Below are 24,859 nucleotides of genomic sequence, written 5' to 3'. Positions count from 1 at the left end.
TTAGAAACAGGGTATTCTTTCTATCACATCATTTATATTGAGAAAACTTGATTTCTGTATGTTGATTTTGTTCCCTATGTGTTTATTGTGCTTTTTTAAAAATTACTTATAGTAGTTTTGCAGTTGATTTTCTTAGATTTTCTAGGTATACAATTATATCACCTGCAACATGCCTCTCTTCCAAATTTCACACCTTTGATTTATTTTGTCTAGTTGATTTGACTAGTATGTCTTGTGGAGTATTAAGTAATAGTCAAGTGATCATCTTTGTCTTGTTTCAGAATCTAATAGAAATCTTTCTAGTGTTCACCCATTGAGTTTGATATTGGCTTTTGGACTGAGATAGATTTTTCTCACTAGAATTTTTTTCTCTAGAATTTCTCAAGAATGCTTATTTATTTATTTATAGAGAAGAGAGGAGGGCCAGAGGGAGAAGGAGAGACAGAATCTTAAGCAGGGTCCATGCCCAGTGTGGAGCCTAACGACCCCAAGTTCATGACCTGAGCTGAGATCAAGAGTCACACTCTTAACTGACTGAGCCACCCAGGCAACCCAAGAATACATATTTAAAATGCTGTTTAGCATCTATAGAGGTGATCATATGATTTGCTACTTCAAATTTATTTATTATGTTTAGTTATGTAAGTGGTATAATTTTTTTTTTAAAGATTTTATTTATTTGACAGACAGAGATCTCAAGTAGGCAGAGAGGCAGGCAGAGAGAAAGAGAGGAGGAAGCAGGATCCCCACGGAGCAGAGAGCCTGATGTGGACTCAATCCCAGGACCCTGGGATCATGACCTGAGCCGAAGGCAGATGCTTTAATCCACTGAGTCACCCAGGTGCCCCTAAATGGTGTAATATTAAACCATATTTGCATTCTGAAATGTATACTACTTAATTATGATGCTTAATTCTAATTGCTAACTTTTGTTTAGGACTTTTTATTGATGGTCATAAGTGATACTGATTTATAGTTTGGTTTTTTTTTTTATGTGGGTATACAGTATTATCAAATTTTGATCCTTTTTAAAAAGGTTTTATTTTTAAACAAACTCTGTACCCAATGTCAGACTCAAACCCTGAGATCAAGAGTCCCATGATCCACTGACTGTATCAGGTAGGTTCCCTTCAAGTTTTGATATTAATGGTATACTTGCTTCATAGAAAAAAATTGAACTTTTTTCCATGATTCTACAACAATTAAAAACCATTGGAAGGGGTGCGTGGGTGGCTCAGTGGGTTAAAGCCTCTGCATTCGGCTTGGGTCATGATCTCAGGGTCCTCGGATCAAGCCCTGCATCTGGGCTCTCTGCTCAGCGGGGAGCCTGCTTCCCCCCCTCTCTCTGCCTGCTGCTCTGCCTACTTGTGATCTCTGTCTGTCAAATAAATAAATAAAATATTAAAAAAAACAACAACAACAAACCATTGGAATACTCCACTTTTTTTTTTCTTCTTCTTTTTTTAAATGGGCAGCAAAACAAGTTTTGTTGAGTGATAGTAAAGTGATAGTACGAGGCTCCTGAGGAGGGAGGGGACCTGAGGGGGTGGCCCTGGAATAATCTACTTTTTAAAAAAGTTTGTTAGAATTTTGCTTGTGAAATTATCTGGGCCTGCCTCATTTTTAAGAGGTAGAGTAACTCTTTGACAACCTTCTTTATTTTTCATTATAAATGGATCTCTATCATTTCTGTCTCTTCTAAGGCCAGTTTCATGTGCATGGCTCTTCTGCTATTTAGAAGTCTTAGATTTTTCTTCTTGAAGTTACCTTTATAATTACAATTTTCTTTTTCTTTTTTTTAAATACTTATTTATTTGAGACAGACATCGAGAGAGTGCACAAGCAGGGGGAGGAGCAGAGGGAGAAGGACAAGCAGACTCTCCATTGAGCAGAGAGCTCTATGTGGGGCTGGATCAGGACACTGGGATCATGACCTGAGCCAAAGGCAGAGGCTTAACTGACCGAGCCACCCCCTGGACACCCCTAATTACAATTTTCTATGATGTCCTTCACCCTCCATTTCTTTAGATAGTATCTGTGACTTGTCTTCATGAGAGTAATAAAACTAGCTCATATCCTGATACAAAGCTCAGACAGGCAGCTGAGATAGTGGCAGCAGCAAGAAGAAAGGAAGGTGTCTATATGTGGGGCAGCGTTGAGACCCACGGTGACTGACCCACCCCCAGAGCCTGTTCCTGTGGTGTCAGCACAAATATTAATTCTGGCCCAAGCACCAGAACAGAAATTGCCCGCCCTCAGGCAGCAAACTTTGTCAGTAAATTATTACAAAATCAAAGCAAGTGTATACATCCTGCAGTCAAGCATAGCAGGGAGTTATTAGAATTTTTTGAAGAGTTTAGAATCTCTGGTTTTTAAAACTGCTACAACATTGGGAAATAAGTATCCCAGGCTAAGAATTAGAAACCAAATACAAAAATTGTTCCATGAGGTGGAAAGGAATAATACTTTCTTTCCTTTTCTTTCTTTCTTTGAGAGAGAGCATAAGCAGAGGGGTGAGGGAGAGAGAGAAGCAGACTCCCCACTGATCAGGGATCCTGACGAGGGGCTTAATCCCAGGACCCAGGACCAGGATCCTGACCCCAGCCGAAGGCAGATGCTTAACCAACTGAGCCACCCAGGGACCCCAAGAATACTATTTTCATATGAAGCTTCAGATTAACTAATTATTAACAGGGAAGAAAATTTTAAAATTAATTTTTCCTTATTGAAGATATGATGAATACATAAATAGGTGTTTTGAATTACATAAAATCATGAAGCCTCTTTTAGTTTCTTATATGACCTCCACAAATTACAGGAAATGTCAAAGGAAACATTGACATACCATTGTATAAATTTACATTTATTTATTTATTTATTTATTTTATAAATTTACATTTAAATTAAAGTCAGACTTACCCCAAAGTGATTTGTATGAAGAGTTAAATCTTTTTAGAAAAATTGTTCCACAAAAATCGTAAGCTCTAAAATTTATATTTTAAAATAATTGATCAAAACTGTATCCCAGTATGTTATAGCCTGTACATATTCTCAGTAGACCCAATAACAGTTGGATCAAGCAGAAGGATCCTTCTCAAAATTACAGATTATCAAAATTTGTTTGTGACCTTTCATATGCCGAGAATGACTAATGTCCTCTTAATTATATTGACTGAAAATGAAGATCCTAAAAGTATAAATTTGATGACCTCATACATGAATTTCTAGAAAAATTAGGCAGAAAAAAATCTTATGATCAAGATAACACATTAATAAAGTATTTTTATTTATTGCACTGTATAAAATTAGGTCCCTAAAAAGTTCTTTTTTGTAGTTTATAAGCTCTTATTATTTATGTATTGATATTACCCCTACTATGTTTTACAAGTACAAAATATTTTTGAAAGGGAGCACCTCTGGGTTGTGAGTTTGAGTCCCACCTTGGGTGCAGAGATTACTTAAAAAAAATGAAATCTTAAAAAAATACATTTTTGAAAGAAAAAACTATTTTTAGCACCTTTAATGGAACTTTCCCCTTGTTTTTTGAATAAGGGGCCTTGCGTTTTAATTTTGTTGCTAAGCCCTGTAAATTATGGAACTTGTCCTGCTCATGAGGTTCCCTATGGAGGAAAAGCAGACAGGGAAGCACCAAAGGTTTATTTTAAAAAGATTGTATTTTTTGAGAGAGAACGAGCATAAGCACACTCATGCATATGAGCACATGCACACCATGAGCAGGGGGAGGGGCAGAGAGAGAGGGAGAGGGAGAAGCAGACTCCATGCTGAGCAGAGAGCCCAATGTGGAGCTCAAGGGGACACTGAGATCATGATCTGAGCAAAAGGCAAGCGCTTAACCAACTAAGCCACCCAGTCGTCCCACTGAAAGTTTTTAAACAGGAATTGTCATATTTATATTTTGGAAGAGGTCTTAAGGATGGACTTTTAGGTCTTTGAGGGCAGGATTTGCCTCTAAATTCAGTTTGCATCTTCCATAATGCCTAACACTGCCTGGCACATGTAGGGTATACAGAGCAGTGGTCAAGAAGGTGGATCTGATGCCAGACATCTTGGCATTGAGTCCTCGTCTGCCACTTTTAGTGTTACTTAAGCTTCACTTCAGAAGTGAATTTTACAGATTCTACATCTGTAAAATAAAGATAATGGTAATATCCACTTCATAGAGTGTCTATGAGGATTAAATGAGCTAATGCGCATGAAGTACTTACAATAGTGTCCAACATTTAGTATCCACTCAGATGTTAAGTATTATCATTTTTTTTTTAAAGATTTTATTTATTTGACAGAGAGAAACCACAAGTAGGCAGGGAGGCAGGCAGAGAGAGAGGAGGAAGCAGGCTCCCCGCTGAGCAGAAAGCCCGATGCGGGGCTCGAATCCAGGACCTGGGATCATGACCTGAGCCGAAGGCAGCGGCTTAACCCACTGAGCCACCCAGGCGCCCCAAGTATTATCATTTTAAGGTAAATATTTGTTGAAGGATTTTTAACCCTCCTAAAGCAGAAGAGAACATTGATGCAGTTTTTAGAACCATTGAAAAAATAAATGGAGTCCTGGCATTTATACCAAGGTAGCATCAGCTTTGTGAATAAAACAACTATTTATTTCTTAGGCTTCTGAGAGGATTCGGTTCTATCCAACTATCATTTTCCCATCTCACTGAGAGGATCACCTGCTACCCAGCCAAAATTTCCTTATGGAGGCTTATATAAAACTGACTAGGACTATTTTGGGGCTCTAAGTAAAAAACCCAGTCAAAAAACCTCAGTGAACCACCACTTCACATCCCTGATGATGGCTACCATTTAAACAAAACAAAACAAAGTAAATTTTGACAAGGATGTGGAGAAATTGGAACTCTTGCACATTGATTGTAGGAATGAAAAATGGTATAGCTGATATGGTAAACAGTATTAAATTTATTCAAAAAAATTAAAAATGGGGGGCACCTGGGTGGCTCAGTTGTTAAGCATCTGCCTTCAGCTCATGTCATGGTCCCAGGGTCCTGGGATTGAGTCCTGCATTGGGCTCCATGCTCGGCAGGAAGGCTGCTTCTCCCTCTCCCACTATCCCTGCTTGTGTTCCCTCTATCACTGTGTCTCTCTGTCAAATAATAAATAAAATCTTAAAAAAAATTAAAAATGGAATTATTGGATGATCCAGCAATTCCACTTATGGATGTATACTCAGAAGAATTGAAAGCAGAGATATAAAAGCAGTTTGTACACCCATATTCACAATCATATTATTCACAATAGCTAAAAGGTGGAAGCAACCCAAGTATCCACTGATGGGTGAATAAACAAAATGTGGTCTACACACACAGTGGAATATTCTTCAGACTTTAAAAAGAGAAGAAATTCTGACACATGCTACGGTATAGACGAGCCTTGAAGACTTTACACTGGGTGAAACCAGCCACCCACAATACTGCATGGTTCCATTCATATGAGGTGCTTGGAGTAGTCAGAATCCTAGAAACAGAAAATATGATTGTAGTTGCCAGGAGCAGGGGTGGGTGGGATAGGGGAATGGGCAGTTTCTGTTTAATGGTATAAAGTTTCAGTTTTGCAGAACAAAAAAAGATCTGGATGTGTATGGTGGTGATGTACCAACATACATCACCAGTACGAAATGATGTAAATGTACTCAAGGTTGCTAAATTGTGCACTTAAAAATTGTTGAAGTGGTAAATTTTATGTTGTGTATATTTTGCCACAATTTAAAGACAAACAGTGGCGCCTGGGTGGCTCGGTCAGTTAAGCATCTCTCTTCCACTCAAGTTGTGATCTTGGGGTCTTGGGATTGAGACACATTGGGCTCCCTGCTCAGTAGGGAGAGTATGTCTCCCTCTGCCCCCCACCTGCCCCACTGCTTGTGCTCTCTCATGCTTTCTCTCTTTTCTCTCTTTCAAAATGGATAAATAAAATCTTAACAAAAATAAAAACAAACCCAGTGCAAACAATAAGAAAGTGCACTGGCACATATAACCAGAGATCCTGAGGAAGGGAGTGCCTCAGCACTGGTTTCAGTGTTTCTCTTAGTTTACCCTCCTCAGGTTGGTACCAAGATGGCTGCCACAGTTTCTCACCACAACCACATCACAGGAAGAAAAAAGAACACTTGCACACCAGCCTTTAAAGCAAAGGGACTGAGATTCACTCTGATTAAAACATATGGTTATCCCTGAACCCATGACTATTCTAAGGGGGATAAAATGAAAGATATGTATTTTTTAAGATTTTATATATTTATTTGAGAGAGAGTGAGTAGGAGGGAGAGGGAGAAAGAATCTGAGCCAAACTCCACGCCGAGCACAGAGCCAGACATGGGGCTCAATCCCAAGACCATAAGATCATGACCTGAGCTAAAACCAAGAGTTGGATGCTCAGCCGACTGAGCCACCCAGGTGCCCTAGAATGAAAGATATTATTTTAAGCCAACTCCAGAGCCTGAAGTTGAGGTTGGGGCAGCTTCCCTCCTAGGAATATGGTGTGCCTTGGGAAGGGATGGATATATGTTAGAAAGAAAAAAGGAGCAGATGAGGATGAGTAAGCAACTAGAAAAATGTACTGCCTCATATCCAGCTCAGACATATTGAAAAAGTTTTTCAGGAGATGTGAAAACCATCCATGAAGGAGAAATTAATGTGTGGACAAGAGCAGATCAGTTTTCCTTCCAGCATTAGTTCTCAGGATCTGCTAACCTGCTGACTCCAGAACTTTCATCCATACCTCATTGCTTTTGCGGGAGCATCTCAGCAAACACCTTTTCCTTTGAGGTATAGTATATTTAGAATCAAGATATGACATTTCATTCATTTAAATATTTATAGAGACCCACTTCATGTCTTTTAGGCAAAGAGAAGAGTGTGGGTAAAAGAAAGCGTGTATGAGGGAAAAATGATAAACTTCCGGTATAAGCAGTTTGATGTCTCTGGAGCGTAGCCTGTGAGGGAATGATAGAGAAGCTGGAAAAGTAGAATGGGGTCAGATCATAAAAGTCTTTCGCTGGGCAGTTCTTGTTTCAGCTTAGTTATTGAAGTGAAACACAGACAATAAAGTACATTAAGCTTAAGCCAACATCTCAGTGAATTTTTACATATGTATACACATCCATATAATCACCACTCAGCTCAAGATGTAAAACATGTGTAGCATTCCAGAAGGTTCCTTCACACCGTTCCTAGTCAGTCCTCACCCCCAGGGGAATACTGTTCTGGCCTCAATTGCTATTAATTAGTTCTGTCCTTAGCCTTCACAGAAGTGGACTTACACACTTTGTACCCTTTTGTATCTGGCTTCTTTTATTCATTGTAATGATCATGAGATGTTTCTATGTTGTTGAACTTATGAGACTTTGTTCATTTTCTTGCCCCATAGTATTCCACTGAATAAAAATGCAGCAACTCTTTTATGCGTTTTCTTGTTGGTAGCCATTTGGGTTATTTCCAGTTTTGTGCTAGTGTGACTAAAGCTATTATGAACATTCTTGTACATGTCTTTTAGTGAACATATGTACTCATTTCTCTTGGGTATATACCTAGAAGTGGGCAGGCACATTTTTGTTTTAGTAGGTACTTCTCAACAGTTCTCCTGAGTGGTTATATGAAGGAGTTTTGACTTTGGCCTGAGGAAGACTGGGAGCGGTATGTTGAAATTTACATTTTAGTCCAGCAGCCACTTGTGGAAGATGCACTGAAGGCAGGTGAGGTTCGAGACAGGGGTTACAGTAAAGAACCACAGACTAGGAGAAATAGACCAGGTGGGGGATGATGAGGCCCTGAGCTCTGGAAGCTTGCATGGAGGGAGAGGATGGCTTTGAGAGATGAAAAGAAGGTAGAGTTGACATGATTGTTTGGATGTAGTGGAGACATTGGAGTCCAGGATGAGTGCCAGGTCTCTGACTTGGTGTTGGCAGAATGGTGGTGCCCTTTCCAGAGAAATGGAGCACTTGGGAAGGAGCAGGTTTGAAGGAGAAGATGAGCTCTGTTTTGAACATCTTGAATCTGAGGGGCCTGTGCAAGATCAAGGTGGAGGTATCCAGTAGGCAATTGGATACATAGAACTGAAGCTATGGAGAAGGATCCAAGCTGGAGATTTCTGTTATGGAAGCAAGGGAATGAGTGAAACATCAGGGATGGGATGTAGAAGGAGGCTCCCAAGAAGGTGATTGAGAAGACATTTCTTGAGAGGTAGGAGGAAAACCAGAAGCTTGCCTGCTGTGATGAAAATCCAGGGCAGAGAAAGTTTCCAAAAAGAGTTTCTAAAGGCTGCTAAGGAGTCAGAAGAGATGGCCATTGAAAGGTGTCTAGTGAATGCAGAGTTTAGCCTAGCTGTCCATAGTGCGGAGGCACCCTGGTCTTCTGCCTCCACAGTTTCTCTGGTGCCAGAAGCCAGAATAAACCAGAATAAGCCAGAATAAGACCTGAGGGGGAAAAGAGGCCCAACAGCCCCACCACACCACTTGGTGGGGCTATTGAGCCTCTCTTCCCCCTCAGGTCTTATTCACTGGCCTCTCAGCCTGAGGGAAAGGAGAGGCAGAAGGAGAAGCAGATTCAGCCTCAGTCCAGGGACAGGGGCTGTGGCCTCTCAGAGAAGTTTGTGGGGACCTCAGCTGGACAATAGAGGGCAGACGGCAGCTAGTGCAGGGCCCACCGCGACCCTCCTGGCATTGGAACACCAAAAACACTGACATTAGAACACAAACTTCTCCTGGAGCCTTTCTCCTCTGGAAATTTCCAGTTGGGAAACCATACTGACTTTAATCTGAAGTGTCAGAAAGGTTGCCCAGGAGTCTGGGAGCCAACCAGCTGAAAGCACATTTGTATGGAAGTCGGGGCAAACAAAACAGAATTCAGAACATTTTTTGAGATTTATGCCAGTAGTGAACTTTTCCGGGAAACGTGACAAAAACTGACCCTCTTAGGCGAAAAAGCACTGGGTCTTATCATAATTAATTTGTATTCTTACTGAAACATAAACTTGGGGAAATAGTGAGGGGGAAGAACAGCACAGGTCTTATTTCTTTACCAGGCACAAGGGCTGGAGGAGGCGCCCGTAGAGTTTAACGGGTAGCTTTATGTATTTATATGCTTTGACTGGAGCTAACGAGGTCTGTGCCACACAATGGGCAGTTTCTAGTTGGATTTTAAAAGAAAATAACTTTGATCATTTCAAAAGCAATGAAGCCTGATGCAGCGCAGAGAAAAGAAAGCGGTAATTTATGGCTACCATTAAGGACACAAAGACAAAGGCGGAGGGAACGTTTCACTAAGTGAAGATTTACAAATGTGTAAAAACCATCCTTATGACCAGAAATAGCTGAGTGTCTCTCTCGGAACCAAACAAAAGGGGATAGGAGGGAGGGGCAAAAGACAGAAAAAGGGATGCAACCTGCCTGCCTTCACTGGGGGATGAAAAGGTCAAAAGAAAAACAACCACAGAAAAGTTATTTTCTCAGATTCTCCATCAGGCAGCCGCACTAGCAATGAAGGCCCAAAGAGGAGGCATTCTTCACATAGGCATGGGAAAGACAGGGGCAGCAGATGGGGGGTGGGGTGGGAGAGGTGGGGGTGTGCTACAAAGCGGGGTGCCCTGGAAAGGGATGGACCCTAGGAAGACACGTTCTTGTGCATGAGCTAAGTGGGTGTTTTTTGTGACGCTTATTTTTTTCTGATTACCAAAGGAGTGTGTGTGTGTGTGTGTGTGTATCCACTATTCATATACATTCATTATTAAATTTTCTCCTGTAAATATATACACACGTACCTACAAACATACATGTATATGCATGTATGTATATATATATATATATACATATGTATATATATATATATATATATATATATATATATGTATGCATAGGAGAAAATGTAATAAAGAGACACTCTGATTAAAACCTCTCAGTATGGTGTTCAACAACAGCATCTCAGAATCGTTGCTACATTTGTCCTGGAGTGATGCTGAGTGTAGTGGGCTCATGGCGAGAGGCCGTGTGGGATGTTCCTGTATGCATGTGTTCCCTTGTAAGGACTGTCTTGCTTGGAGGGCCGGCTGCCAGGAGCTGCCTATATTTGCAGCTGGCCAGACCTGATGTTTATGAGTTCAGGTGGTCATAGATACCACGTGTGACCCAGGCAAAACTGGTGCTGTCTCCTGTCCCTGCTGGCTCACCTTTGACTGCTAGCCCCCTTTCTCTTCACCTTTTAGGCTGCCCTATAGATACATTTAACCAGTGTTAAGTGAGATGAACAATTTCTACTGTGATTCTAGGCCCAGCGGTGTACCAGAGAGGAACAGTCTAAGCACACTGCAGGGCCGTGGGACCAGTGGGCCCCTGCTTGGGGCTGGGGATCACAAAAGGCCTGGCTTGGGCAGCATGGAGAAGGGTGCAGCGTGCATGAGAAGGTGAGCAGAAGCTGAGGTGGGTGGTCCTCTCCTTAGGTTCCTGAGGGTCAGAAGTACGTGGAATTGCTCACTCCAACCACATTACCCCTCTCAAGTGGAGAGTGGGAAAGCCCGACAGGTGGCTTTAGGGTTGGGGGACTGTAAGATTCTGAGCTACACAGGACACTTTCTGGGAGCCTCCTGTGGCAATAGACAGAGTGCTATCTGTCCCACAAGAGGGACTGGTTCAAGTTGTAGGACACTGCAAACAGGCAGAGCACGAGGCTCTGAAGGCTGGAGTGGGGCTGGGGTGCGGAGCCGGCGGTTTGGTGACGGGGCTTGGGGCCTGCGCTAGGGCCACGGGCCCTCTTGGCCAGGCTGACAGCCGCCCTCGGGCCACCGCGGCCGCGCCCCCTCCGCCCAGCGCCCGGAGGGGGAAAGGAGGGGGCCGGGAGGGGCGGCACTGCCCCCGCGCCGCCCGCCCTGGCCCGCGGAGGACCGTGTGAAAATGAGGCCCGGGGCTCGGGGGCCGGGCGGGGCCGGGCCGGGGGTGTCAGAGCACAGCGGGCAGGGCGCCCGCACACACCTCCCGGAGCCGCAGCCACGCTCGCCGCCTCTGCCCGCAGCCGCCGCGCCATTCATGGGGGGCTTGGGCCGCGGCTGTCCCGGGACCGCCCGGGCGCTGCTGCTGCCGCTGCTGCTGCCGCTGCTGCTGACCACCGCCATCCCGCCCGGCCGGGGCCTCTCCCCGGGGCCGCCAGAAGGTGAGTGCCAGCACCTCCGGGGCCTCGACACGCACCTGGCAGGGGCGGGCGGGGCCGGCGCCGGGACGGGGTCCTGGGTCCCCCGGTGGGATCGCGCGGGGCGAGCCGGGGTGGGCTTCGCTGCGGGAGCTCCGCGTGGCCCCCGTCCCCTTGGGGCCTCACCCTGTGGCCCGGCCGAGGCACCTCGACTGCTTGGGCTAGAGGCCCAGGGCCTGAGTGTCGCCGCCCGGCCTCGGACCCGGGGCCCATGACAGTTCTCGCCCGGGTCGCGCTGCCGGGTGTTCCCGGAGAGTCGCCTGCTGGGCCGACTCCCGCCCACTTTGAGAAGGACGGAGGGCACCCAACTCTCGGGGTCCAGCTCCTCATTTGTGTAGATGGGGAAACTGAGGGTCCCGGCCGCGGTACCTCCGTGAGGTCCTGGCAGCTTTGCTCCTTCTTTCTTCTGGAGCCAGGAAGTTCTGTCGGCTTCAGGGTCGGCTCCGGTTTTTTCTCTGAGAAACGGGCACGGGTTGAGGATCCTGTTTTATCCTGAGCCTTAAGCCCCAACAAACCCGGATTTCCCCCCCGCGGTCAGAGGTAAGTCCTCTGGACGTGCTGCGCTAACTGGACTTGCAGTATTTTCAAAACTTTTGTTTTTTAGTTAACATCCTGGAGTGGTGTCAACCCAGGAAATACTTCAGCCAAGGCCGGTTTCCAGGTTGAGAGGGTGGGCAGCGGTTGATGGGGTGTGGAAACCATTCCCACTTTGCGCCATCTGAGAGCTCAGGATGGTGAGCTCAGAGCCCAGGGCGAGCTTTCCCCGCGTACCCACACCCCTGAGAAAGCTGACACTGCTTGTTCTCAGGTTTTGGGTTTTTTGTTCCAGTTTGTTTTGTTTTTGCCAACCTGGTCTTTTCCTTCAACAGGCATTTATTAATGCCTAATCATGTGCCGGGCACTGTGCTTGGCATCAAGGATGCAGTCTGTAATCAGGACACCATCTAGAGGGGAGGACTGGCAGGAAAGCAGTGACAATCCTGTGTGATATGTGCTATGAAAGGAGATAAATATGACAGCAGGTTGTGGGGGACACCACCTACACTGGGGGATCATGATGGGCTTCCTGGAGAAGGTAGATTGGAGCTGAGTCTTGCAGACGAATAGAAAGGGTGTATGGGGGAGTAGTCTGGTGAGAGGGAACAGGCTGTGCCTGGGAACAGGAGGCTGGAAGTGGAATGGTTCATCCCAGGGTCTCCTGAGGAGTTTAGCGGGTGAGGAGTGAAGTGGGGCGGGCTGGCAGGAGGTGAAGCTAGAGAACAGCGTAGACCAGATCAGGAAGGGCTTGGGGCACTGTACCAGGAGCTTGCTGTGCTCTTTTGCAGATGTGGACGAGTGTGCCCAAGGGCTGGATGACTGCCACACCAACGCCCTCTGTCAGAACACACTCACCTCCTACAAGTGCTCCTGCAAGCCTGGCTACCAGGGAGAGGGCAGGCAGTGTGAGGGTAAGCAACTTGGGGACCTGTGGTAAATAGGCCAGCAGGTGAAGGCCCCCACCCCCTCAGTTCATGTGGTGGCCACTCATGGTGGTAAAAGTGCTCCTCCCCTGCCCCCCAGGTCATACCCCCACCTTCTGAAGTGCGTTTCAGACCTTTAGAGGACTAGGAATATCGGGTCTTCCCTAGAGCTGGTCATATAGTTCCCCTCACCCCCCCCCAGGAAGTAGTAAATTTCTTTTTGTTAACATATAATGTATTATTTGCCCCAGGGGTACAGGTCTGTGAATCGTCAAGCTTACACATTTCATAGCATCACCATAGCACATACCCTCCCCAATAGATCATATAGTTTTATGTGGTTCCAAAATGCCCTTTCGTCTAGCTTGTGAAGAGGAAAAGAGATGCTTTAGCATTTTTGGTCCTATTCAGTTTGGGGGCAGAAAGTCAACAGCCCTGTGGATCAGGACAGCCACTTCTGCCCCTTCCTGGGGCAGTTTACACCCTTGCCCTGAGTCTGAGGGCGGGAGTTCTGCCTTCCCCTGCTGGCTCTGGAGGCTCCGTTTTGCTCATGGCTTTGGACTGTTTGGTGTTGTGACCTCCCAAGCTTTAGAGTTATACCAAGGGCCTGCCTCATTTGGAGCTGCATGCTCATACCTGAAAGGTGTGCAAAAGGGCATTTTAAACCCTTAGAGTTCTAGATCTTTGAGCCAAAAGTCTGGACTCTGCCATCTTGTGTTCTGGGCCAGTGTCAGGAACTCTGAAATTCAGAACTGTCCAGACACAGGGCACTCATTGGAAGAGGCTATTCTTGGGAATGGAATCATGGCATGTTGGAGCTGGCAGGGCTCTTCTCTTTCAGGGAACTCTGAGCCATTCCTATCCCTCAGATGTGAGACACTGAGGCCCCTGGGGAATTGGGAAAGGGACTTGTGGCCATAACCACAGAGCTAACCTGCAAGTTGAAGAAAGTCAGATGTCTACCCTAGCTCTGTCCCTGGACCCATATCTCTTATATTCACTCAGCATCCTGATGTCCTTCATTGGTGGGTGAGAAATCCCAATATTTATATTTTTCTTTGTTCATGAGAAGCAAAACTTGCTTCTCCTATCAGAGGAGGTGTGCTCACAGTCAAATTTACAGTGAATGAGGTTGGTAGCCTATCCTTAGAGCCCTTGTGTTTCTCTAAGATCATGTCCTCCCAGAGTCAGGCAGCCATCTCTCTCTTTCTCTGTCTTACATCATGGGAAGCCAAAAGGCTACCTCTCTCTGAAACATCTCTCCGCCAATTCCTCTCTATCACATCCTCACTGTATTAAATATTAAACTTACAGTACTGGAGTTCACACATGTTCTTACCCTGTTTGGGGGGAAAAATGTTTACTTTTTCACTGGTGTTCTAGTCACTGTATATTCTCTAGGAGTGGGGGTGGTGCAGAAACTGCCATGGGTTCTTTGAGATAGAGTACATATTTAGCAAATGATGTGGAATGACAAGTAGAAAGAATTTCCTTATTCTTAGCTGTTGAGCTCAACATATAACACATGAAATTGAATCACTGACAGTTTATCATTGAGAAGTCTACTATTTAGTTTAAAATAATGATTGACTGGAGTTATTGCTTTTATGTATTTAAATTGGCTTTAAAATAATAATAATAATATATATTGTTTAAAAAAAATCAAACAATACAGAAAATATATGAAATAGTAAATTAAAGACCCTCTTATTCCTTTATCCACAGGTAATCACTGTTAACAAGGGGTATATATTCTTTGTAATGTTATTTAAAACTAAAACACCAGAGGGATATGATCTTTTACATACTTATAATACTTATGAATACCTACAAAGCTAGTGAGTAAGGATGTCCCTGTTTAGTTCAGATTTCTTGGTACAAGTGTTGGGAAGCAGAAACTTTCTTCCAAGAAAGAAAAGGTGAGAAAATAAAGATTGCAAGAGTTCGAAGATGTAGGTTTTTAAAGATGTAATTCTTTTATGTGTGTTCCCTGGCTCACTTGTTTAAACCTTTTGGGTCCAACCCTGGTATCATTTCTGTTGTGTTTATTGTCAGCTTCGCTGCTGCTGTTTAAGTATAAGGATAGGAAGTGGGTTTGCTCAGAGTGGCCAGAATTTTATCCTCCATAGTTTTTTCTGCCAAAATGTTGGAGGAATGAAAATATGGACCCTGAATAAGTATTTTAAAAATACTATAATTCCAAGTGGCTTTGAAGAAATGAAGTTTTATTCTAAATGATCTTTGTTTATATCCCAGACTTTGGAGATGGGACATTTCAGCGGTCAGTGTTCATTGTGTTGTTCTTACTTCTCAGTCTAGGGAACTGAATCAGATTTAACAAGGATGAATCTAAACTTGGCCTTTGTATTGAGGAGCTGTTTAAAAAAAATTTTTTTTAAATTTTGGAATGGTTTTAAATTTCATGAAAGTTGCAAAAATAGTGCAGAATTCACACACGATTTAAGCTTATCTTACCCTGGTGTTAACAACTTTGATAACCATAGTACAATATCAAAACCAGGAAATTAACATTGGCTCAATACTTCTGGCTAAGCTATAGACCTCAGTCAGATTTCACCAGTTTCTTCTTAATGTTCCACCCCCAGACCATTCTAGTTCAGAGTCCCACATTACATTTAGTTGTTGTGTCTCCTTTGTCTCCTCCAACCCTGACAGTTCTTGTCTTTTCCTGGTTTTTCCGTGACTTCGACACTTGGGATGAGTGAGGCTCTGTTCTTTTGTTTACCTTGTTTTTCATGATAAGAATTGATACAGTAGGAATTGACCCCATAAGAGAATGTCCCATGTTTTCTCACAATAAAATAAGGATTATGCATTGCAATAACACAAAAAGTAAAGCTTTTGGCAAGGCTGCTGCAGAAGTGGTATTGTGTGCTTTTTAGCGTATCCTATGGGGAGAGGGTGTTTGGGGGAAGAGGCACATGATGTTACTATGTCCCATTACTGGTGATATTTAACCTTGATCCCCTGATTAAGATGGTTCATCCTGGGTTTCTCCACTGCAATGTTACAATTTTTTTTTCATTTTGCAGTGAACACACATCTTAGGGCAGATACTTCTAGTCTGTGTTAATATCCTGTTTCAAATCTTTGCCCACTGATTTTAGCATCCAACTGTGGATCTTGCCTGCAACAGTTATTACTGTGATGTAATAACTGGTAATTTTGTATTTCCCTCATCCCTTATACATCTGTTAATTGAGATTCTTCTGTAAGGAAGGTCTTTTGCTTCTCCCTTGTTTATACATTGATTTATGTATTTATGCCAAGATGGACTCATGGGTAGTTAATTATATGTATAATAATTTATTTGGGGCCCAAATTATTCCAGCTTTACCCATTGGGCACTCTTTCACATTTGTTTCTTGTGTCCTTTTGACATGCTCTTATCCTTTTTTGAGAAATTCCTGGTTTTCTGGTACCATAAGATACCATAGACTCATCTTGTATTTTCCCTTCCCCGACTCTGGAACTAAGCACTTCTCCAACGAGCCCCAGTTCCTTTGATTGGAAAATGGTGCACAGAAGCCAAGATTGGTATTCTCATTGTTACTGGGATGTCATTGCTCCTAGGCTCTTTCAGTACACAGATCTAAGAAATCTAAGTATGTATCCTAACCCATACATATACATTTATCTATAGTTATTCCTTATATATATCCATTTGCATCTATATTAAAAACAATGGCTTACACTGATGCTTTGGACTCCAAAGCAATGCCACAAAATCTATCTGATCTCCCTCTTTGCTTTTTCATAACTTCTTTCTCCAACAGTGAGAAAGATGACTCTCATTATCTGCAATACAGTTAGTTACCTGTTTGTTCAGTCCAAGTATACACATAAATAATCTACAAAACTACTATTCCATAGCCTTGCAAGTGAAACAGATTTATTAGTTAGAGTACAGTATCTGTATACAGCTCTTTTTATTTTTAGCCTTACAACATTCAGCCAAGATGTTTTTCAAAGTTACTTGGCTAGTACTTTTCTTTTACATATCCTTCAGTGTGGTTGTTATTCATTTGTTATATAGCTAAGTTCATTTGTTTCTCTTTGTACCCTGTTTTTATCTGTTCCCCTCCCCCCACCTCTGTATACTGTTTGATTGTATGTATGTACAAAAGTACATAGGTATGTCCTTATATATGTATGTATGTATGTATGTATTAATGAGTATATCACTATGGTTCTGAGATTCAGAACTATACAAAATGGCATACACAGAGAAATATTACTCCCTCTCCCCATTCCTGTTCCCCTGTATCTCATTCTTCCTTTTCAACCTCTTCCAACACACCATGGATCACCAGTCTCTCTAGTTTCTAGAAGATAAACCAGGTTTATCTTCCCTGCTTCCTAGATTTCTTTTGCAAATAAATGTGTATTTTCTTTTCTTTTCTTTCTTCTTTTTTTTTTAGAGAGAGAATGAGAGAGAGAGAGAGAGAGAATAACTATGAGTGAGTGGGGGAGGGCAGAGGGAGAGGGAGCGAGAATCTTAAGTAGGCTCCATAATCTGTGTGGAGCCTGATGTGGGACTTCATCTCACCACCTGAGATTGTGACCTGAGTTGAAATCAAGAGTCAGATGTTTCAATGAATCTTGGAACACTGAAAAAGTTAAATTAAATTAAATTAAAAAAAAAAAAGTCAGATGCTTAACTGACTGAGCCACTCAGGTGCCCTGATAAATGTGTATTTTCTTTTGAACTACTTTAGTGAATTCTAATTTACATACCATAAAATCCACCAATTCAAAGTAAGTATACAAATAATTGATTTTGAGTAAATTAGCTGAGTTGTGCAACTATCACATAATTCAATTTTCAAACATTTTCTTCTTCTCAGTAAGATCCCTTATTCCCAGCCCTGTTCCGGACAACCTCTAGTCTACTTCCTGCCTTTACAGATTTGCCTTTCTGGATATTTCATATAAATAGAATCATACAATATGTGGTCTTTTGCTTTTGGCTTCCTTCACCTACCATGTTTTTGAGGCACATCCATGTTGTAGCCTATACAGGCATTTTATTCCTTTTTATTGTTGCCTAATAGTCTATTGAATGGGTATACCGTGTTTTGTTTATCCATTCACCAGTTGATGGATATGTAGGTTGTTTCCACTTTGGGGCTGTCATAAATAATGTTGTTATGAACATTTACCTGTAAGTCTTTGTGTGGACATAATTTTTCATTTCTCATGAATATATACCTAGAAGTATATAGAAATTTCTAGATTGCATGGGAAATTTATGTTTAGCCTTTTAAGAAACTGCTACACTGTTTCCAAAGTGTCTGTGCCAACTTACTTTACCATCAACAATGTATGAGGGTTCCCATTTTTCCACATCCTTTTCAACATTTGTTATTGCCTTTTTATCAAAACTGTTCTAGTGAGTGTGAAATGGTATCTCATTGTGGTTTTAATTTGAATTCCCATAATAATTAATGATGTTGACTGTCTTTTCTATTACCCATTCCTATATCATCTTTGGTAAAATGTCTATTCAAATCCTTTGCCCATTGTGAAATTGGGTTGTTTGTCTTATTATTGTTATGAGAGTTCTTTGTAAATCCTTTATGAGGTATCTGATTTGCAAATATTTTCCACCAATCTGTGGCTTGTCTTTATTTTATTTATTTTGTGTGTGTGTGTGTGTGTGTGTGTGTTTTAAGATTTAATTTATCTGTCAGAGAAACAGAGGAAGAGAGCATGCGCAAGTGGGGTGTGGGCAGCAGGCAGAGGGAGAAGCAGGCTCTCTGCTGAGCTTAGCAGGGAGCCCGATGTGGGACTCAAACCCAGGACCCTGGGATCATGGCCTGAGCCAAAGGCTCCGACACCGACTGAGCCACCCAGGCATTCCTTAAAATTTTTAAAAGTTTTAAATTTTTATAAACTCTGATTCATTAATTTTAAAATTTATGAATTGTATGTTTGGTGTTGTAGCTATGAAATCTTTACCTAATCCAAGGTCTTGGATTTTCCTCATAAAAGCTTTATGTTTTATCTTAAAGGTTTTATAGTTTTATCTCTTACATTTAGGAGCCTGATCCATTTTGAGTTGATTTTTGTGTAGGTGTGAGTTAATGGTCTAAATTCATCTTTTTGCATATGGACATTCAGTTGTCTCAGCACCGTTTGTTGAAATGACTGTCATTTCTTCCAAAAAATTGCCTTAGCTCTCTTATCTACAATCAAGTGACCACAGATATATGATGGTTTATTTCTGGATTCTCTATCCTGTTCCATTGATCTGTATGTTTTTCTTTATGCCTGTACCACACTGTCTTGATAACTGTAGCTTTTTGGTCAGTAAAAGTCCTCCAAATCAAAGGAAAGTTCTGCTTTTTCAATATTGTTTTGGTTCTTCTGAGACTTTTGCATTTCAGTATACATTTTAGGATAAGTTTGTCAAGTTCTGCCAAAAAGTGCTCTGGAATGTGTGTGTTTTTCATATTCCCCGATTTTTTTGACATGATAATAAACTACAGATACTCTTTTCCATTTTGATTTTTTTAACTTAGTAGCATATCCTAGAAATCACCCCAAATCAGTTCAGAGATCTTTCTCATTCCCTTTTTTTTTTTAATAGCTTCACAGTACTTCATCGAATAAATGTAACATAGTTCTTCAACCACTTTCCTATATGTGGGCAGTTAGGTTGTTTCTAGTATTTTGTGATTACAAAGAATACTGCAGTGAGTAACCTTATGCATGTTATTTTTCCTGTTGTTGGAGATGTTTCTTGAGGGTAGATTCCTGGAAGTGGGATGACTGGTTAGAGGGTAAATACTTCTATCTCCATCCTAAAGAAATGGCCCCTTCTTTACTTCTTCTTACTTACTTCTGTTTTATTCCTCAGACATTGATGAATGTGAAAATGAACTCAACGGAGGCTGTGTCCATGACTGTTTGAATATTCCAGGCAATTATCGCTGCACTTGTTTTGATGGCTTCAAGTTGGCTCATGATGGTCATAATTGTCTTGGTAAGGAAAACAGTTGGAAATGGCAGTGCTCCTTCACTTATCGGCTGCTGACCTGCCCTTTTGCTTCCTTTGATGAAAACATACTCATTAAAACAAAAAGGGGATCAGAGATTTGTGTTTCCTGGCCCCCTAGAAATCACACTCTCTGACAGAAAACCAGGTAAAGTGTTTCAGTTTTTGTGGGATCATTTATGATATAAATTCTCCATTAGTCTAAAGAGACAGACATCATTGTTATTACTCATTTCTAGCATTGACTTGTCCCCTTTAAGATCTTTGGTCTTGATTTGAAAGACTTATAACCATTTCTTTAATGCTGTAAGTATCTCTGTCCTAGAATTAGGTAAAACTGCTTATTCTGAAAATTCAGATGTGTGATTGCATCTCAGTTAGGTAACCCCCCCCACACCTTTTGCTTGAGAGACTAAGAAGTTCAAACAGAAACCTTCCGTTAACAACCTCCTTTGACTCTACAAAAGAGAACCATCTGTTGGAGCTTTAGTCCTGGAGTTAGGGACTGCAAAGAGCGTTGCTTACGGTTGTTGCTTATGCTGGGAATAAAACAGAATTCAGAACTAGCCAGCAACTGGATGGGGCTGAGTGGGCTGGGTGTTGAATCGTCTTAGAGGATACAGCACACGTGGCAGACAGGTGTTCATGGTCCGTTTGCATTTTAAGGCTGGTGCTATCAGTTGTACAGAAGGACATCCTGGGAAACAGATGGCATCAGGGTCCTTTGACACTGATGACCCTTTGTGTGATTAACCTGCTGATGTCTGCTTGGCTGACCAAGGAGTAACTTGCGCTAAGCCCTGACATGGAGGGGACAGCTGTTGAGATGCTCCATTATAGTGCAGGGGGAATGGCTGTTGATTAAACATAAAAGAGGTCAGCATAAAAGCCACTGGATAAGTACAGACAGAACTCGTTTTTCAAGTGGTAGAGAAGGAAAGACTTTTTTTTTTTTTTTAAGTTTTTATTTATTTATTTGAGAGAGACAGAGGGAGAAGAAGGCTCCCTGCTGAGCAGAGAGCCTGATGTGGGGCTTGATCCCAGGACCCTGAGATCATGACCCGAGCCAAAGGCAGAGGGTTAACCCACTGAGCCACCCAGGTGCCCCAAGGAAAGACTTTCTGTCTGGGAATCAACCCTTGTATGATGTTTATCCTACTTCAGTGTCCCCTGGAACCCCACGCTGATATAGATTCTGGCCCTTCCTGTTGGCACCCTGTGTGAGAGATCAGTCTTTGGGCCAGAACACTTGGCCTTGCAAGCCCGCAGCTGTCAGGAAGATTTGATTGAAGGCCAAGGCCTCACTAACCCCTTTGCAGACTGCCTAGGGCAGTCAGGACCTCAAAAAGACACTAGAGAGCCAATTCTGAGAAAAGCAGTCAATTGAGATTAATTAAAAACTAAAAAAAAAAAAAAAAGTCACTTTCAGTGTGTAAGTTTTGGGGACACATGCTGTATGTTTTATTTTACCATTTTTCTGGGGGTGAATCTCACATTTCCTTTTGATTTGCCAAAAGTGCCATTTGCAGGAATTTATGCCTAAGGGCAGATCCAGTCATCTGGCTGGGGGAACGTGTGAGATTCCTAGGAGCAAACCATCCCAGGGTGGGACCTGGGTCTGGTTGGGTCGGGTGGTTCTCAGTCAAGGACGGCTCAGAAGTCCCGAGGCCAGGAGTCTGTCCTTGCCCTGGCTGCTAACACAGGTATTTCAACAGACTATCTCCATTTCCCCTTCTCAGGGTCTCTTTGTGGCCTTGGTAGCAAGGATCTGCCTAGCAGAAATATCATGAAGATCCGCTGAGTGTATCTGAAGGGGCTAAGGATTCTTTAAAGGAAACCACGAGAAAAGGAAGTGGTGTGATAAGAAGAGCAGGACCAGCAGACCCAGAGATTTCTGTGCCATTTAGACTTGGAAGGGCTGGGGCGCCTGGGTGGCTCAGTGGGTTGGAGCCTCTGCCTTTGGCTCAGGTCATGATCCCGGGATCCTGGGATTGAGCCCCGCGTCGGGCTCTCTGCTCAGTGGGGAGCCTGCTTCCCTTCCTCTCTCTCCACCTGCCTCTCTGTCTACTTGTGATCTCTGTCTGTCAAATAAATAGACTTGAAAGGGCTGAAGTATTTTGTGACATGGAAGCTCAGGGCCAACACTTCTCAGGAGCAGCACTTTCTTGCATTCCCTGGGCTGACCGCGATCCTCTCCTCGGCCCCTCACCACAGATTAGCCACAAATATATTCGCCAGAATATACACAGTACACATACCACTTAAGTCTGGCACCAGACCCAGAATGCTCCAAGGTCCTGAATGTCTGGGAGCCTGAGAAACGAAACACAGCTCTTCCATGTAGCTCTCCTTCCTGAATTCAGTTTCCTTTTATTGAGTGTCTAGGAGTGCTTCCTAGCTATTCAGTGTTGTGGCAGTGGTTCTTAACTCTGGCTGCACGTTAGAACATTCTAGAAGTTTAAAACAACACCATTGCCTAGGTATCATCCAAGACTAGTTACGTTAGTATCTCAGGAGGTGGGGTCCCGGCATCTGGGTGCTAACGGGCAGCCAGGGTTGAGAAGCAGTGTTTTGCAGTCTGGTGAAACTGACCAAGCAAGTGATACCTATTTGTGTCTGGGAACATGCACGCTTTTTGTATTAATTCAGTCAGAGTACATCCCCCAACTCAGTGGAACATTTCTAATGGCTTTAGAGAAAGGAATGGTAGGTTACTTGTAGGGTGGGTGAGTGGCAGCTCAGAGGGGATCTCACCTTGACTCAAAACCAAACCAGGATTTGGCGTTTAGGGGAGCAGATCTCTCCTGCTCGCCACAAGTCCTCATCGTGGAACACCCCAGCCAGGTGTGTTCCTGCACAGCTCAACCTTTGGAATGTGCTCCCTTTACCCTTTGGCATAGAGAAGGGCAAGTTTGTTAGGCTTGAGGGGATGGCTTGAGTCCCATCTGTTTAGAAAGACATCTGCCTGGTAGTGTGGGAGGATGCATGACTGTAAGATCTGAAGCTTGAAACCAGATAACAGATATTTAAATGTGAATTTTCTTGTTATGGATGTGCCCAGAAGCTAGTGTTAGACACATGGGAAATCAGGCTGGACAAGTAAATTGCTTTTATTACTTATTTTTATTTTTAAATTTTTAGATTTTATTTCTTTATTTGAGAGAGAGAGAGCGCCCATGCGCACAAGTGAGCAGGGGGAGGAGAAAGGGGAGATGGACAAGCAGAGTCCTTGCTGAGCTTAGAGCCCGATGCAGGACTTGATCCCACAACTCCAAGACCGTGACCTGAGCTGAAATCAAGGGTCGGATGCTTAACTGATTGAGCCACCCAAGTGCCCCAAAGTAAATTTTTTTTTTTAAGATTTTACTTATTTATTTGACAGACAAAGATCACAAGTCGGCAGAGAGGCAGGCAGAGAGAGAGGGAGGGGAAGCAGGCTCCCTGCCGAGCAGGGAGCCCGATGTGGGACTCCATCCCAGGACCCCGAGATCATGACCTGAGCCGGAGGCAGAGGCTTTAACCCACTGAGCCACCCAGGTGCCCCAGTAAATTATTTTTATATCAGTCTTCTCCTTGAGCCTTGTCATGTCTCAGACTTTTCTAGAAGTTTCCTCTGCTTTGGCTCTGGTGATGCTCTGCTCTCCTGTTTTTTTGTTCATGCACTGAGCAATGTACACCCGCAGTTCCAGGGCTGTGCTAAGTAAAACAAAAATCTCTGTCCTCAAGAAGCCTGCAGTCTAGTGGAGATGGATAAGTGGAAGATTCTGATGGGTCAAAAAGTTCAAATTAAAAAAAGATTTTGAGAATGCAATACGGTCTGTGTATTGATGGAACCAGGTATGGAGTAATACATGACACAGTAGAAGGAAAGTCCCTTATCCCACCCTAGGGGAGGTGGATGAAGACCAGCGGCAGAGGGCTCCCTCCCTCTCTTTCTGATGACTCCTTCTCTGGGTCTTCCACTCTCTCCTCCACATCCTCCTGCCCCTGCTATTCTCCTGACTTCTGCCTCTGGCCCTGTGCTCTCTGCAGCCCTTCTCTCCTTTCCCATTCCTGCCTTCGGCTTTCTCATCTACATCCACTGCTTTATCAGGCCACCACAAGTCAATGGCTTTCAGAGGTGTCTTCACAACACCAGACTCAGGTTTCCCCCTGCCTACTGGACCAAGGCCTGAAGGTCAGCATCTCACACACATCACCTCCCTGGTGTGGTAGGGGCCAACCCCATCTCCACCCCCATTTCCCCACCCGGCTCTGGTCTTCGTGTTTCTCGGCCACCCCCACCCAGATGCCCATGTGGTTTTCTACCCTGCAGGCACCCCGCCCACAGTTCTCTTCTATTTCTTCCTTCCTAGGGATCCCCATGGTCAGGCCCCAGGTCTGGTCCCCCATTAGTGCCAGCTGAGGCTATTTCAGGTACACGTGTGAAGCCCGACTCCCAGGCTTTCGATCCTTCTCCTTCCTTGCATCCTACCCCTTCCTTGGCTACTACCTTCTTCTGAACTCATGGGTCTTCCCAATTCAAGCCACCTTTGCTACGGTGGTTCCTGACTGCCGCCCAAATAAGGCTAAACTTCTTTGCTTGGTATTCGAAATCCTCCATGGTATGACCCAATCTATTCCCAGCTTTATCTCCTGAAACTTCCCTGAATGGACCTGTACTGCAGCCAAACTGAATGGCCACTGTTATCTGAACATACCCATGTTCCCCAGCATCTGTACCATGCTCATGCCCTTTCTTTGGCCTAGACTCCCTTCTCCTGATTTAGAACTGAAGACATTCTGTAGGGCCCCTCTTTCATCAGCTTTTCCATAAAACCCATTCTGATACCCCACAACCAGGTGGCCTCTTTTTCCTTTGCACCCACTTTTACCAGATCTCACAATTACTCGGGACGTTTGCATTTTATTATTTGTGTTTCCCTCTGCTGAAGGGTAGGCTCCTAGAGCAGAATTTGATCCTACTCATCTGTGTTTTACTGTCTCCTCTAGCACCATACTTTGGAAACAGAAGATGTTCAATGAATATTTACTAAATTGATTATGGTGTGTTCATGAGGAAGGCCTGGTTAAGGGAGCCCCAGACCCTGCTGACTTCAGTTTTGAGAACTACTGTGATGCAGGGAAGGAAGAGAGACCTCATCTCTGCTCAGCAGGTGTCCCTGAGCTGCAGG

At 43.4% G+C, this 24,859-nt stretch overlaps 1 protein-coding gene across 4 annotated transcripts in view; it reads left to right on the top strand.

Annotated features, from left to right (window-relative positions):
* Nucleotides 1–10,727: 10,727 nt before the first annotated feature.
* The window catches only part of SCUBE2 (signal peptide, CUB domain and EGF like domain containing 2), a 67,666-nt gene continuing 53,534 nt past the window's right edge, over nucleotides 10,728–24,859 (top strand). For 2 of the 4 annotated variants that reach the window (XM_047692333.1, XM_047692332.1), the window contains exons 1-3: nucleotides 10,728–11,168; nucleotides 12,530–12,652; nucleotides 19,548–19,673. In XM_047692333.1, coding sequence (XP_047548289.1) covers nucleotides 10,913–11,168; nucleotides 12,530–12,652; nucleotides 19,548–19,673 — 505 coding nt within the window. In that variant the 5' untranslated portion in view covers nucleotides 10,728–10,912. The remainder of the gene's footprint in view (nucleotides 11,169–12,529; nucleotides 12,653–19,547; nucleotides 19,674–24,859) is intronic. The other 2 variants (XM_047692334.1, XM_047692335.1) reach the window with 2 other exon arrangements.

The sequence above is a fragment of the Lutra lutra genome, chromosome 10 (assembly GCF_902655055.1).
Source record: "Lutra lutra chromosome 10, mLutLut1.2, whole genome shotgun sequence".
Taxonomy (NCBI): domain Eukaryota; kingdom Metazoa; phylum Chordata; class Mammalia; order Carnivora; family Mustelidae; genus Lutra; species Lutra lutra.
The sequence above is the reverse complement of the archived record's forward strand: the minus strand, read 5'-3'. Positions and strand labels throughout refer to the sequence as shown.